General features: G+C 38.1%; 1 protein-coding gene across 1 annotated transcript; it reads left to right on the top strand.

Annotated features, from left to right (window-relative positions):
- The first annotated feature begins 852 nt into the window (after positions 1 to 852).
- Positions 853 to 16,261, top strand: ubiad1 (UbiA prenyltransferase domain containing 1). The gene is made up of 3 exons (XM_061975272.1): positions 853 to 1,040; positions 6,819 to 7,430; positions 15,459 to 16,261. The coding sequence occupies exons 2-3, from the start codon at positions 6,878 to 6,880 to the stop codon at positions 15,944 to 15,946; spliced, it is 1,041 nt and encodes a 346-aa protein (XP_061831256.1). The 5' UTR covers positions 853 to 1,040; positions 6,819 to 6,877; the 3' UTR covers positions 15,947 to 16,261.
- The last annotated feature ends 1,122 nt before the right edge of the window (positions 16,262 to 17,383 follow it).

Genomic DNA, 17,383 nt, shown 5'->3' with positions numbered 1-17,383 from the left:
AAATTATCATTTGTCCCAGCCTCCATTAAGCTGACCAACAATGTGCAATAGAATTTTAATACATAGGTTAGCACTTTTTTAGCACATAGCACTTTAGCACATAGCACTTTAGAACTAAGCACTTTAGCACACAGCACTTTATCCATGAGCTCTAGTGCAATGAACATTGGTATTTTATCTTTATCTCCACACTGTAGATTTTATGCCTACATCAAACTGCCACCTATGTCTATCAAGCTCCATGTTCTGATGTTTAAATGTTAGTTGTATGGTTGTGGTTGTGTCTGTGCTTGTGTTTTTGTTCTGTTGTTTTTGGGTATGTTAAGAAAGCAATGATGCACTGTGCCCAAGACAAATTTCCCCGCGGGGACAATAAAGTTGAACCTTGAACCTTGAACCTTGAAAAGGATTCCCAACCAAGTACTGAGTGCATTAATTGACACTTTCAAATGTTTGATTTTGTTTTGCTGTTATACATCTTTTTTATTTGCTAGGTCTGAGGAAATATTCTAATTTTTTGAGATGGGATTTTTGAGTTTTCTTAAGCTCTATGCCATAATCAGCAATATTAAAATAATAAAAGGCTTGCAATATTTTAGTTGATGTGTAATGAATCCAGAATGTATGACATTTGTTTTTTAATTGCATTACAGAAAATAAAGAACTTTATCACAATATTCTAATTTTCTGAGACAGTCCTGTATATTAAATCATTTACATTTGAAAATATTTTTGTTTCTAATAAATAACTAATATTCGTTCATAAAGTGTTAAACTATCCTCTTTTTTTTTCAAACTGCCCGGAACTATTTGTATTCCGTGTGATTCCGCCGAGCCCTTTAGGCGGTGGGACATGACGCGGAGGAAGTGGTGCCGGTCAGGTGCTAATGGGGGTGAATGGCCACCCAACCGAGTCCCCTCCAAGTTGACACGTCGGCTTCCAACTTGTTTCTCCGCGTCTTTCTTTGCTCTCAATGTGGCCAGCGATGTTTGTCTGTGACGAGATGGACGCTTCGTCGCTCCCAGAGAGGCCATAACACGTAAGAAGATGACACGTCTTCCTCCTCGCTGTCGCCATACTTGTAGAGTGGTAGCATAGGTGGCTAGCCAGTTAGCGTTAATCCTTTAATCTCACCAGTTGATGCTCTACAAACTACACATTTCACTTTTAAGTCTTCTGGTGTGTTCCTGCTGTCCACCGCCACTTCCTTATCTTCTCTTATTGTGCTAGGTTGACGTAGTTTCTGCCATTGTTGGCATCCACCAACACCTACACATTGCTGACCCCATCAGCCACAATATTACCAGAGGTAGTATTTGTAGGTCAATGTGTATATTACCAACATACTGCTGCTTTCTTAGGAACAACTAGCTTTGTACTAAATTCTAAATAATTATGGGAGAAGTTACACTTTTCCATTATAAGTCAAGGTTGTATGACTTTTGATAAGTAGCAACTACAGATGCCCGATAATGACTTTTTTTTGCCGATATCCGATATTGTCCAACTGTTAATTACCGATACCGATATATACAGTCGTGGAATTAACACATTTTTATTAGGGATGTCCGATATTGGCTTTTTTGCCGATATCCCGATATTGGCCAAACCCTTAATTACCGATATCAACCGATACCGACATATACAGTCGTGGAATTAACACATTATTATGCCTAATTTGGAAAACCAGGTATGGTGAAGATAAGGTCCTTTTAAAAAAATAAAAATAAAAACATTTTTGAATAAAAAAGAAAGTAAAACAATATAAAAACAGTTACATAGACACTAGTAATTAATCAAAATGAGTAAAATTAACTGTTAAAGGTTAGTACTATTAGTGGACCAGCAGCACGCACAATCATGTGTGCTTACGGACTGTGTCCCTTGCCGACTGTATTGATATATATTGATATATAATGTAGGAACCAGAATATTAATAAGAGAAAGAAACAACCCTTTTGTGCGAATGAGTGTAAATGGGGGAGGGAGGTTTTTTGGGTTGGTGCACTAATTGTAAGTGTATCTTGTGTTTTTTTATGTTGATTTAATAGAAAAAACAAAAAAAAACAATACCGATAATTAAAAAAAAAAACCGATACCGATCATTTCCTATATTACATTTTAAAGCATTTATTCTCTAATTATTATGCCTAATTTTGTTGTGATGCCCCGCTGGATGCATGAAACAATGTAACAAGGTTTTCCAAAATAAATAAACTCAAGTTATGGAAAAAAATGCCAACATGGCACTGCCATATTTATTATTGAAGTCACAAAGTGCATGATTTTTTTTTAACCTGCCTCAAAACAGCAGCTTGGAAATTGGGACATGCTCTCCCTGAGAGAGTGTGTGAAAAGCTGTAGATGTTATGTGATTGGACCGGCACGCAAAGGCAGTGCCTTTAGCAATCGGAGGGTTGCTGGTTACTGGGGTTCAATCCCCACCTTCTACCATCCTAGTCACGTCCGTTGTGTCCTTGGGCAAGACACTTCACCCTTTGCTCCTGATGGCTGCTGGTTAGCGCCTTGCATGGCAGCTCCCGCCATCAGTGTGTGAATGTGTGTGTGAATGGGTGAATGTGGAAATACTGTCAAAGCGCTTTGAGTACCTTGAAGGTGGAAAAGCGCTATACAAGTATAACCCATTTATCATTTAAGGTTTATTGGCGCTCTGTACTTCTCCCTATGTCCGTGTACCACTACGTGCGGCGGCGTTTTAAAAAGTCATAAATTGTACTTTTTGAAACCGATACTGATAATTTCCGATTTTACATTTTAAAGCATTTATCGACATCTCTAGTAGCAACCTATTCCATTAATTGTGTGCGTATTTTCTTAAGGCATTTAATAGCATTTGCAAAAGCGAAATATAAACTTCTGAACATCCAATCAGATTCTTCTGACCTAATCTCTGTGCCATTGTTTTTCAACCTTTTTTGAGCCAAGGCACTTTTTTTGCGTTGAAAAAATCCAGAAGCCCACTAGCAGCAGAAATCATTAAAAAAACGAAACTCAGTTGAGAGTAAAAAAAGTTGTTGTTGCAATTGTTGGATATGACTTTAAACCATAACCAAGCATGCATCAATATAGCTCTTGTCTCAAAGTAGGTGTACTGTCACCACCTGTCACATCACGCCGGGACTTATTTTGACTTTTTTGCTGTTTTCCTGTTTGTAGTGTTTTAGTTCTTGTCTTGCACTCCTATTTTGGTGGCTTTTTCTCTTTTTTTGGTATTTTCCTGTTGCAGTTTTATGTCTTCCATATGTCCCGCATCTACTTTGTTTTAATAATCAAGAATATTTCAGTTGTTTTTAATCCTTCTTTGTGGGGACATTGTTGATTGTCATGTCATGTTTGGATGTACATTGTGGACGCCGTCTTTGCTCCACAGTAAGTCTTTGCTGTCGTCCAGCATTCTGTTTTTGTTTACTTTGTAGCCAGTTCAGTCTTAGTTTAGCCTTCCCTAAGCTTCAATGCCTTTTCTTAGGGGTGCTCATCTTTTGTTTATTTTTGGTTTAAGCATTAGACACCTTTTTACCTGCACGCTGCCTCCCGCTGTTTCCAACATCTACAAAGCAATTAGCTACCGGCTGCCACCTACTGATATGGAAGAGTATTACACGGTTACCCTGCCGAGCTCTAGACAGCACCGACACACAACAACACATAATTTGCAGACTATAATTACTGGTTTGTATAAAATATTTTTAACCCAAATAGGTGAAATTAAATAATCTCCCACGGCACACCAGACTGTATCTCACGGCACAGTGGTTGAAAAACACTGATCTATGCTACTCTCAGTTACTCGCGGGCTTTTTTGCAAAATCTCTGACATTTCATTGTTTCTAGTAAAACGTATCGGATCCATTGTATCAGGGTCATGGTTGTGCTGGATGCATAGGCGCCGATCCCGTGGGTGCTTCAGGGCCCGAGCACCCACGTGGGATTGATGGCAACATTCAATCTTTAAAAAATAATTTTTGAAAAATCAATCTTGTTGTTGTTAATTTTGTGGCGAGTTTGGTCCGTTTTACAAAATAATAAAGCCACAAATCTTATGGGATATTAACTTTGCTGAACGTCTATTTTTTTTTTTTAATACACACACACACACCGAGCACCCACTGGCAGAAATGCAGATCGGCGCCTAAGTGCTGGAGCCTATCACACTTGACCAAACATGCATGTTTTTGGATAGTCGACGTACATTTAAAGCATCCGGGAGAATATGCTAACCATTAGTGCTGCAACAGCAATACAAATTAATACATACGATACTGAATTGTTGTTTTGTTATTCATATTATTCAATGACTTGTGTTGTCTCCTACCAATAGATTCAATTTTAAATGTTTTTTAAAATCGTTATGGTTCTTTTATTGTAGCTAATTCCTGTTTATTACCTCACGCACAATTATTAGATGTTTCGTTTATGAAAAAGCAATTTATATTTTGTTGCAAGGATTACTTGGTTTTATGAGTGTAACTATTAAAACTGATAAAATCCGCAGTGCCTGGAACTTTAAATACACAGAAGTAGTTTCCGCACAGCCTCTGCAATAGAGCGCACGTAATGGTGTGTTGCAGCGAACAGTGTAGATTTTTTGAACATTAATTGCATTGTTAAAAGTGCAATTTGAATGTTGAAGATGTGCATTTACTAGAAAAAAATTAAAATTTTGACAAGCAGAAAAATAGGTTATTTCAACTATTTTCCTTGAATATACGCAGCAGTAAAATGTGTTTTATCCAATTGCTCGATTAATCGATTAAATCAATCAATAGATTATTTAATTACAAAAATAATCGATAACCGCAGCCCTACTCACATAACTTTTTTTAAGCTGTAAAGAATAACACACACAAAATAATGTAACATATCTGTACATTTAAGATTTTTGCCCATTTGGACATTATCTTTTTTTTTATCACTAGATTGCACTATAAAACAACTGCGATTGGACATCAGTAAATAAAGTTTATTTTAAATGTATGCAGTTGTATAAAAAAAACCGCTCACCTTTCCGTCAGTTTTCTTAAAGTACCATAAATTCCATACTATAAGCTCCTACTTATTCCTACGCTTGGAAACCTGCGGTTTATAAAACGGTGCGGATTATTTATGGATTTTTCTTTGCTAACGGTCATAATGTTTTGAATTCAACAAATAGTTTTCAACAAACACTGAAAAGATGTGTTATTGTTTGTGCTATGGTGCGATCTTTTGGACGAGATCGCTCATCTGCTGTGACAACTAGAAACACACAAGCCTCCACCAGGGGGCAGTGTAGCGTACCCAGATGTAAAACCTATTTTGCACAATCAGCCTTTTCATATAAAGCCATAAAGGAATGGAACGACCTCACAACAAACTTGAAAAGTATAACAGATTACTCTTCATTCACAATTGAAGTTAAAAAGTGGCTTTTGAGCAATCAAAGCTGCTCACACGGTCACTAAGGTGGGCGTTATGTTTGACACATCAACTTAATGTGTATTATATTTATCCATGAGAGCATTTTTGTCGTAAATTGGGAGGCGTGTGTGTTAAAGTCATGGTTGTTGTTACAAATGATGACAGATGTGAACAAAAGCATGTATTGTCTTTGTGTGATTATGTAAATGAGGTGTGGTTGTATTGTATAGTATGTGTCAATGAAAGGGCAATTTATGACTTTTCTTAATTTGATTATATGCTATAGTATGATTTTATTGTCATAATTTTATTGCATGATTTTTGTATCCCTTTAATTTAGGTAGTAGCCAGGGACTGCAGATGGAAATGAGCTATTTGGCTATAATCTGGTACAGAACATATCTGTCTTTGAGCTTAATGTTTCTGTGCATTGTCCCTTCAAATAAAGACTAAACTAATAAACTAAACTGCAGGCGCTGCGGGGTGAACGTAAACAGTACTTCCTTCTGTTTAGTGCTTTGAACCAGAAGTACAAGTGCCGTTCTGTCTTCGAGTTGTTCATAGTTTTTCTACTTGTATAGAACTTTTCATTTATCATTCCAAGCAACATTTGTAAGTTTTCCAATATAACTAAAACAAGTCTTACTTACTAAGCTGTCCCATGTGTGATGTCTATAGGAGTGTTTTCATGCATATTTGTACGTGCTATCGTAATTTAATCAAGCTAGCGTCGTTAGCATTAGCTAATATGATAATATGTTAACAAGTGTCTGCGTTAATACTTTTAACCTACAACTGCATTCTGTTTGTATTGTTCTAGTTTTGTAAATTCACCAAAATGTCACCATGGATTAATGAGTCTGTTTAGCTGATTGGATTGCTAGTTTCCTCAGCTAGTGGGTCCATGATGCTGACTTCTGTTTTGTTTGATCACCCGTTTTACTGCAGTGTTAAAGGCACTGTTTGGAAACAGTTATGGCATGTAAATAACTAATTTCACAACATATACTATATCTGTGGCTTAAAGTCCGGTGCAGCTCAAATATGGACAAATATTCATTTATTTCTAAAATGTTGTGGTTGCGGCTTATATACCGGAAAATACGGTAGTTCTAAAAGTGATGCGAGTTGGACACCAATGCATTAAGCAAATAGAACATTGTATGAATTAGGCCAGTGCATTTATAATTTTGGGCACGCATGAGTAATAGGAATACATTTTTCAGCATAACCCTGTAATATTCTGTTACATCATGAATAACCAAAGGTGTAAGTAAAGTAATTTATTAATAACCCAGTAATCAATCAATGCCTTGATAGTAGTTTTTGATTGTCATCTCTGTTTGTTGTTGAAATGCAACCCAAACTGCAGAGTCTGACTCTGTCTGTCCTCCTCCAGGAACACCTGACTGTGACATCTGGCATCATCACTGCTTCTATAAATACCCCGCAGAGAAAATGTCCAAAGAGCACAAATACAGCATGACGGAGACATTTGTCCTGGCCGGCTCAAACTGCCAAAACGGGCAGCAATGGCACACCCAGGTGACCAACTCTGTGACGAACCACACCTCTGTGTCCAGGATGGCCCGCGTCGCCTCTGATGTCAAGCACACGTGCGCCGCCTACGTGCTGGCGCTCAGGCCGTGGAGCTTCAGCGCCTCGCTGACCCCGGTGGCCCTCGGAAGCGCTTTGGCGTACAAACTGGAGGGGTCGGTGGACTTGGTGATCCTCCTGGTGTGCGCGGTGGCCGTGCTTGTGGTACACGGGGCGGGCAACCTGGTCAACACTTACTACGACTTCTCCAAAGGCATCGACCACAAGAAAAGCGACGATAGGACTCTGGTGGACGAAATCCTGGCGCCGCAGGATGTTGTCATGTTTGGAGCATTGTTGTACTCCTTGGGCTGCTTGTGTGCCACCTTGCTCTACTTCCTGTCAGCGCTTAAACTGGAACACCTGGCACTTATCTACTTTGGGGGGCTGTCTAGCTCTTTTTTATACACCGGAGGTGAGTACCAAGTTGATTTGACTTAATTGTGTATTATCGTGTAGATTAGGTTGTGTGCAAAGGTCATCATTCATGGTCATCTTGACATTGAGGCAAATTGCAGTGCAGCACGGTGGAACAGGGTTAGTGAATGTGCCTCACAATACGAAGGTCCTGAGTTCAATCCTGGGCTTGGGATCTTTCTGTGTGTTCTCCCCGTGACTGCGTGGGTTCCCTCCAGGTACTCCGGCTTCCTCCCATTTCCAAAGACATGCACCTGGGGATAGGTTGATTGGCAACACTAAATTGGCCCTAGTGTGTGAATGTGAGTGTGAATGTTGTCTGTCTATCTGTGTTGGCTCTGCGATGAGGTGGCGACTTGTCCAGGGTGTACCCTGCCTTCCGCCCGAATGCAGCTGAGATAGGCTCCAGAACCCCCCGCGACCTCAAAGGGACAAGCGGTAGAAAATGGATGGATGAATGGAAAATGTAAGAAGATAAACATACTTAAACACTTAAATAAAAATGTATCTTAAAAAACAGAATATTTGTTTCTTTTGCCAAAAAAGTATATTGTGTGCCTATTTATTTTGTTTTAAAAACAACTTATGAAATTGTTGTATCGTTACATCCCTATTAAACACAATATTAAAAAGAAAAAAAAAAGAAAAAATATTAAAAGCAACAGTACCAATTATATTACCAATAGTTGTTTAATCTTAAAAATAAATTCATTATGAATTAATTCAGAATCTAAATAAATAAAAATTGTGATCCGGATACCAATCCGTTTTTTTGAGTACCCCTAATGCATGGGTGCTCACACTTTTTCTGCAGGCGAGCTACTTTTCAATTGATCAAGTCGTGGGGATCTACCTCATTCATATATATAATTTATATTTACTTATTTATGAAATATATGTTTTTGTTAACAAGTTAAAGGTGTTTAATGATAATGCAAGTATGTTTAATACATATAGTTAATATTGTTAACAAGTTAAAGGTGTTTAAAGATAATGCAAGCATGTTTAACACATATAGTTAATATTGTTAACAAGTTAAAGGTGGTTAAAAATAATACAAGCATGTTTAACACAAATAGTTAATATTGTTAACAACTTAAAGGTGGTTAAAGATAAAACAAGCATGTTTAACACATATAGTTAATATTGTTAACAACTTAAAGGTGGTTAAAGATAATAAAAGCATATTTAACACATATAGTTAATATTGTTAACAACTTAAAGGTGGTTAAAGATAATACAAGCATGTTTAACACATATAGTTAATATTGTTAACAAGTTAAAGGTGGGTAAAGATAATACAAGCATGTTTAACACATATAGATTCCTTTCTTTCATGAAGACAAGAATATAAGTTGGTGTATTACCTGATTGTGATGACTTGCATTGATTGGAATCAGACAGTGGTGATGATAACGTCCGCATTTTCGAATGGAGGAGAAAAAAAGTCCTCCTTTCTGTCCAATACTACATGAAAGTGGTTGGTTTTTGGCATTTTATTTGTCCAGCTTCCGTACTCCTTTGTATACACTTTACAAGAAATACATTGTCGGCAAACTCCGTAGCTTGCTAGCTTGTGCACGCCAGCTTTCTGAGACTCTTATTTTGGTAGCGCAGGCAGGATGAAGCAGAGCTTTTATTGTGCAACTGTGCAGTCGGTCTTTGGAGTTTTGACGACAGGTACGGCGCCAGAGTCTGTTGAAATAAAGTGTTTCTCGCCTTCCTGTTGGTAATTTTAATGAGCTGGCAGCAGCCAGCGTCATCTCAGAAGACCCTCGGGTGCCGTGAATGTCAATCAAGTGACGAAAGTGACATCATAGTGAAGATTTATGATCGCTCATTTTTAGGACTATTTTTTTAATGCCTGGCTGGTGATCGACTGACACGCCCTCCGAGATCGACCGGTAGATTGCGATCGACGTAATGAGCACCCCTGCCCTAATGGATGGTTTAAATTGTCTATTTGTCAATACAGTGGTACTTTGGGTTACAGACGGCGTGGCGAAGTTGGTAGAGTGGCCGTGCCAGCAATCGGAGGGTTGCTGGTTACTGGGGTTCAATCCCCTCCTTCTACCATCCTAGTCACGTCCGTTGTGTCCTTGGGCAAGACACTTCACCCCTTGCTCCTGATGGCTGCTGGTTAGCGCCTTGCATGGCAGCTCCCGCCATCAGTGTGTGAATGGGTGAATGTGGAAATACTGTCAAAGCGCTTTGAGTACCTTGAATGTAGAAAAGCGCTATACAAGTATAACCCATGTATCATTTATTTACAGGCAGTGTTGGTAATAACTAGAGGTGGGGGAAATAATCGATTTTTAGATGCATCGCAATTCGGACTTGAACGATTATAGAATCAATTAGTAAATAATCGATAATGGATGTATTTATTTTCAATAAAGTAATGCAGACAGTTCTAAAATGTAGCTGATTGCAGCGAGCCACCTCACAGAGAGATCCGACCAGCTCCTTTATTACAGGGCACTTATGTTCCAGTTTTGCACACATTTTTATTAATTTGTGAGAATTAATTGAACTGTTTCCTATTCCAAATGAATTGTTTTTTTTTAAGTTGCAAGTGATAAACGCTATTTTAGTGAAAAGAAAAGAAATGTAAAACTGCATTAATATACATAAATTAAAGACGCTTCAATAATCGATTTTTAATTGAATCATAGCTCCTGAATCGTAATCAAATCGTGTGGTGCCCAAAGATTCCCACCTCTAGTAATAACGGCGGTAGAGTATAACAGCGTTACTAACATTGTTATTTTTTCCTGTAACGAGAAAGGGACAAGCAGAAGAAAATGGATGGGGATGGAGTAATCTAATTAATTACTGTTCCCATCGTTGCAACGCCGTTGCTATTACTGAGTATGCGAAGTGGCGCGTTCCTACGGTTTGGTTGAATAAAGCGCAAAGTGTCATGTTTCGGCCACACATCAGAGAGCAAGGGTGATGGTGACAATATTATAGGCAGTAATGGAGAAATCTGCTGAAAAAGGTACACGATACTCTAGTGATGGCACTGCCTTTAGCGTCCTCTACAATCTGTCGACGCGTCCGCTTTTTCACCATACAAACAGCGTGCGGGCCCAGTCACATGTTGTATGCATACACACGAAAGTGACTGCAAGACATACTTGATCAACAGCCATACAGGTCACACTGAGGGTGGCCGTACTAACTTTAACACTGTTACAAATATGCGCCACACTGTGAACCCACACCAAACAAGAATGACAACCACATTTCGGGAGAGCATCCGTAACACAACATAAACACAACATAACAAATACCCAGAATCCCTTGCATCCCTAACTCTTCCGGGCTACAATATACACCCCCGGCTACCACCAAACCCTGCCCCCACACCTCAACTCAAAGCATAAACATACTTTTTACGTTTCTCTGTCTAAATAAGTGGATAATATAGAAACTTTGAGGCATGACACAGCTGACCTGATGATAAACTAGTTTGAGAAGAATGTTTTTGTATTTCTCATAAGACTACTCTATTTTTCAGCTTTGTAAATATTGACTGAGTGTGACGTCCTATTTAAGCTTAAATTCAATTTAAGAACTATGCCATCAAGTTAAGATAAACGCTGTGATGGTTGATAAAATGTGGATAATGGATATAGCTGACAGTGCAGTCCACTTCTTTAGGTTGGAATTGGACACTTACTGTAGCTAGCGACCAAATTCAATATGTTATTTCTGTATTAGCGTAGAAAAAAAGTGCTGGAGCATGATGGAGCAGGTGATGCCCCCTTCACATTTCTGACTGCATACAACCAGCCCTGTTGCATTATCAAAATTAGCTTAGGCAAGGACCCGAATATAGTTGTACTAAAATGCAATTTATTGTCAGAATGTCGGCTAGGAACGTTTTTAAAAGTTTTACTTTAATGTATGTTACTAAAAACGTAGTTACAGTTTCATCTGAAGCTCATTCAGGCTGTATTTTGTTTTACAGGTGCAGATAATTGCACAACCTTTTGTCTTTTTACCAAAGTTTACATTATTATTGTATTGGGCTTTGTACTTTCAATATTTAATGTTACTTTAAGAACATTTATTTTTTATTTGTGTTATGCATATCATATGGAAAACTGCAGTCTATTAAGTTCAGATAAATGTCAAATGTTCCAAAATACTGTATATAGTGTTATTCTTTGATCAGTTAATATAAATATCTTTGACATCAAAGATGTTATCAAACGTACTTGCGTATATTTGCTGAGTAACTAGTTACTCTTACATTCAGTTAACTGAGTTACTAACTCCATTACTTTTTGAGAGAAGTAATTTGTAACTATAACTAACTACTTTTTTAAGAGAATATGACCAACACTGGTTACAATACAATAAGATGTACTAAACTACAGCAGTTTTATGGAATAATAATAATGTACAGCACCTTGGAAAGTGGACTTCTAAAGTGTCTCCTTCTAGCTGCTTCTCCGTCAAACACACCATCAGCAGCTTTTGCATATTTTCATGGATAATGTCTTCTTGGCTCATGTTGGACTCATTTTGTTTCAGTACTCTTACATTCAGGTAACTGAGTTACTAACTCCATTACTTTTTGAAAGAAGTAATTTGTAACTATAACTAATTACTTTTTTAAGAGAATATGACCAACACTGGTTACAGGTTTTTACAAACAGTATATAACAATTAGATGAGAAAGGAGGTTAGTAATACGTAGGGGTGTAACGGTACGTGTATTTGTATTGAACCGTTTCGGTACGGGGGTTTTGGGCCGGTTCGGAGGTGTACTGAACGAGTTTCCACACGAACATATTAAGTAGCCCCCTCCGCTTCCTTCTGCCTCTGTCTCTGTCAGGACTCTACACAGCACCCAGCATTGTCCCACCCACACAACCATCTGATTGGTTGCAAACAGAGCGGTAACAGCCAATCAGCAGTGCGTATTCAGAGCGCATGTAGTCAGTGCTTAGCGTTTAGCAGATAAGCATCAGGTAGCGGACTCTCCCCAAATGATAATAAACCTCCCAGTCAACTACTAGTAACATCACTATGAGCCCGTTGACGTTCTAGAAACCTAAACGGCAGCTCAGCTCGCTCGCAGTCCTGGCTTGAGGTGAAGGCTAATTCACTTTTAGCGTAGCGTTAGCTCATTTTGTGGTGTGTGTGTGTGTTACGGACAGCAAAGCCCTGTCTGTCTGTTATTTCACTTTACCCTTTTCTGTGTTGATTGAGCTGTGTTGAAGCAGGACATTATGTTAAATGAAGAGTTTTTGTCTCTGATAGTTGATATAATAATGTAACTGCATCATTAAGCCTACATGAACTCCATGGTGTTCAGGGATGAATGGTCTCTCCTATTGCTATTGTACCATTTTTAACAGTGAATACTATTATTACACATGTTTTCTATGCAATTTTTTAGTAGATTTTTTCAAAACTAAAATGTAAAAAAAATAAGTATGGTAAGTTGCAATAATTTCACCTCAATATTTAGTGTATATTACTGTAAATGGAAAAAAAAGTATGTCTGTTTTTATGGTTTAAAAAAGGCAGCTCATTTGTTTTTTTACGGTAAATAAAAAAAAAATTCTGTTGTACAGTCATATTTTGGCACCTGAGCTGCCAGTTTTTTTTTTTTTTTTTTTTTTTTACCACAAATGTAGATTATTACAGTACAAAAGTACTTTTGTTTTTCTTTAGAGAAAAATGCTGTAAAAACCACAGTAAATTTCACAATTTTACCATGAAACCTATTGCTACTTTTACATTGCACAATTTGCTGGATCACTTACTTTAAAATCATTATTAGTATTTATTTATATTAAAAAAATGATTTGAATGTTTGATAATATATTTTTGCATAATTAGACAATAGTTCCATCCGTCCATCCATTTTCTACCGCTTGTCCAACATAATTTGGAGTACTTTTTTCTTCTCCCAAAATAGAAAAAAATAATACATTTAGTAAGAAAAGTTACTGTACTTTATTGATACATATTATTTCCGGGCTTTCGAGGGCCAAATAAAATGAAGTAGCGGCCCACATCTGGCCCCCGGGCCTTGAGTTTGATACCTGTGTTTTAGACTCATTCTGTTTCAGTATGGTGCAGACTAGCAGTGATACGCTCAAATCGCTTCTGTAAGTAAACTACATGCTCTGTCATGTTTCTGACAATTTCTTTCTTTAATTCAATGAATAGCATCTCCTTCTCAGCACTGTCCTTCACACTCCCTTTCTTCCTTCCCATGGTTGGAAAACAAAGTTATGTCGATCTCTAGCTATAAGCCAATGCTAGCCAATAAGACTAGATGTTTTGGGCGCATCTGACTAATGGTGGGGATGCTTGTAACTCAAATTGTTGCTTGCAACTTAAAGCATAAAAATGATCTTATCTCAAAACACTCAATAATACAAACCCCGTTTCCATATGAGTTGGGAAATTGTGTTAGATGTAAATATAAACGGAATACAATGATTTGCAAATCATTTTCAACCCATATTCAGTTGAATATGCTACAAAGACAACATATTTGTTGTTCAAACTGATAAACATTTTTTTGTGTGCAAATAATCATTAACTTTAGAATTTGATGCCAGCAACACGTGACAAAGAAGTTGGGAAAGGTGTCAATAAATACTGATAAAGTTCAGGAGTGCTCATCAAACACTTATTTGGAACATCCCACAGGTGTGCAGGCTAATTGGGAACAGGTGGGTGCCATGATTGTGTATAAAAGTAGATTCCATGAAATGCTCAGTCATTCACAAACAAGGATGGGGCGAGGGTCACCACTTTGTCAACAAATGCATGAGCAAATTGTTGAACAGTTTAAGAAAAACCTTTCTCAACCAGCTATTGCAAGGAATTTAGGGATTTCACCATCTACGGTCCGTAATATCATCAAAGGGTTCAGAGAATCTGGAGAAATCACTGACGTAAGCAGCTATGCCCGTGACCTTCGATCCTTTAGGCTGTACTGCATCAACAAGCAACATCAGTATGTAAAGGATATCACCACATGGGCTCAGGAACACTTCAGAAACCCACTGTAAGTAACTACAGTTGGTCGCTACATCTGTAAGTGCAAGTTAAAACTCTCCTATGCAAGGTGAAAACCGTTTATCAACAACACCCAGAAACGCCGTCGGCTTCGCTGGGCCTGAGCTCATCTAAGATGGACTGATACAAAGTGGAAAAGTGTTCAGTGGTCTGACGAGTCCACATTTCAAATTGTTTTTGGAAACTGTGGACGTTGTGTCCTTCGAACCAAAGAGGAAAAGAACCATCCGGATTGTTATAGGCGCAAAGTTGAAAAGCCAGCATCTGTGATGGTATGGGGGTTTATTAGTGCCCAAGACATGGGTAACTTACACATCTGTGAAGGCGCCATTAATGCTGAAAGGTACATACAGGTTTTGGAGCCACATATGTTGCCATGACGCCCCTGCTTATTTCAGCAAGACAATGCCAAGCCACGTGTTACATCAACGTGGCTTCATAGTAAAAGAGTGCGGGTACTAGACTGGCCTGCCTGTAGTCCAGACCTGTCTCCCATTGAAAATGTGTGACGCATTATGAAGCCTAAAATACCACAACGGAGACCCCCGGACTGTTGAACAACTTACGCTGTACATCAAGCAAGAATGGGAAAGAATTCCACCTGAGAAGCTTCAAAAATGTGTCTCCTCAGTTCCCAAACGTTTACTGAGTGTTGTTAAAAGGAAAGGCCATGTAACACAGTGGTGAACATGCCCTTTCCCAACTACTTTGGCACGTGTTGCAGCCATGAAATTCTAAGTTAATTATTTTTTGCAAAAAAAAAATTAAGTTTGAGTTTAAACATCAAATATCTTGTCTTTGTGCATTCAATTGAATATGGGTTGAAAAGGATTTCCAAATCATTGTATTCCGTTTATATTTACATCCAACACAATTTCCCAACTCATATGGAAACGGGGTTTGCACATGAATATATATTTTTGTTAAAGTGGAGGGTATGTAAATTGCGTCTTTTGTCTGTTTTCTTCAGGCATTGGTTTAAAGTACGTGGCCCTGGGAGACATCGTCATCCTCATCACCTTTGGCCCGCTGGCCGTCATGTTCGCCCACGCCGTGCAGGTGGGCTACCTGTCGGTCCTGCCGCTGGTCTACGCCGTCCCGCTGGCCCTCAACACCGAGGCCATCCTCCACAGCAACAACACCCGAGACATGGACTCGGACAAGCAGGCGGGCATCGTGACGCTGGCCATCCTCATCGGACCCACGCTGTCGTACGTGCTGTACAACCTGCTGCTCTTCGTCCCTTACGTGCTCTTCTGCATCCTGGCCACGCGCTACACCATCAGCATGGCACTGCCCTTGCTCTCGCTGCCCATGGCCTTCCCCTTGGAGAAGCAGTTCCGCAGCCGGTGCTACGCTAAAATCCCCCAGAGGACGGCCAAGCTCAACCTCCTCATGGGGCTTTTCTACGTCTTTGGCATCATTCTGGCTCCTCGAGGAAGCCTGCCCTTACTGTGATCCACTCTCGCTTTCAAGTCTTTTTAATACTTCATGCTTTAATTTATTGTATAATTTATGTGTCGTGTAGAAAGACGTTAGAAAGTTTAACTCTCGCTCTGTGAACACTGATGATTCATTTTCAGTATTAAGGTGGCACAGTTATTGTTTCCATCATGCAAGGACAAACACAATATAGTTGCCATATTCTCATGTCACTGATACTTGAAAACATCAGAAAGGAATGGACTTTGTATGTTTATTTCTACAGTGTGATGTATCTTTTGCCAGCCAAATAGTGTTTCTTTGCATTGTAATAAAAGTCGCTTGAAGATACTTTTTGTCATTTTCCCCCCATCCTCAAGTATGCCTTTTATTTATTTTTGCAAGAAAAATGCCTTTGTTAGATGAAGTCACCTTAAACGAGTACGTATGCTTTTTTCCCCCAACTGGTGTAAAGTGCATGTGTGCATTGATTTGTTGACCAGCAGGTGGCGCTGTTGGACACGTATGTTGCAAATAGTGTCAGCAGTAGTTTACACCAAGAACATTTACTCCTACATTCCATTATTTTTTTTCCAGCTAAATATATGCAGTGTGCCTTTTGTCTTCAACTCTTTGGATTGGCTGCAGTGCTTAAGAATCACTTAACATGCTCAAAATGTAAACTATATTTAATTTAACTGGCCCTCCGGCTGCATTGAACATTATTAGGATCCCGCCTGTGTTTGTGTGTGCTATTTTGTGCATACTCTCGTTTCCATTCAGCCTAAAGACGCGATCGAGTGGAAATGACCTCGCCCATCTGCATTTTGGAACTAATGAATCCGAATTCCAATGCCTTCATGTTTTAGACATTACTCTTGATTATACAATGAGTAATGCAAAAAATGATTGAAAGCATTTTGTAGAACTTTTTTTATTGCTTCAGTTTTTTTTAAATCTTGTTTTACGAACTATGTATTTTATTACTTTGTCTCGTATCTTTATTTTTTGTTTAAATTTTACCTCTCGGGAACGACCAATTAAGAATAATAATGTATTCAGTTTTGCAATTCACAACAGGAGTGATGAATTATATTTTTTGACGCTTTGTTGGCTACTAGAACATAGTATAATTATTTACAGTTACGTGTATTTTTTTAAAAATATAATTGTTTTACTATATACAGCGTATAGATGCGCAGAACGTCTTCTTTTATACTTGATCTGATACTGATTAAGAGGCTAACTACCAAACAAGCGTTCCTAGATAAGTTATTTGCGTTTTATTGGATGAAATATATATATGTATATTAAAAAATATACATATATATAAATATTTATATTAAAAAAAATAAATACATATATATATATTTTAAAATATAAATATTTATATATATGTATATTTTTTAATATACATATATATATATATTAAAAAAATATACGTATATTAAAAAATACACATATATATTTATA

Source organism: Nerophis lumbriciformis, linkage group LG01, assembly GCF_033978685.3.
Source record: "Nerophis lumbriciformis linkage group LG01, RoL_Nlum_v2.1, whole genome shotgun sequence".
NCBI classification, from domain to species: domain Eukaryota; kingdom Metazoa; phylum Chordata; class Actinopteri; order Syngnathiformes; family Syngnathidae; genus Nerophis; species Nerophis lumbriciformis.
The sequence above is the reverse complement of the archived record's forward strand: the minus strand, read 5'-3'. Positions and strand labels throughout refer to the sequence as shown.

What these genes read in the sequence shown, in the direction of transcription:
- ubiad1 (XM_061975272.1), top strand. Translation starts at nt 6,878, where the DNA reads ATGTCCAAAGAGCACAAATACAGCATGACGGAGACATTTGTCCTGGCC. An exon ending in CTCTTTTTTATACACCGGAG is followed by an intron (nt 7,431 to 15,458) that starts GTGAGTACCAAG and finishes TGTTTTCTTCAG; the next exon opens with GCATTGGTTTAAAGTACGTG.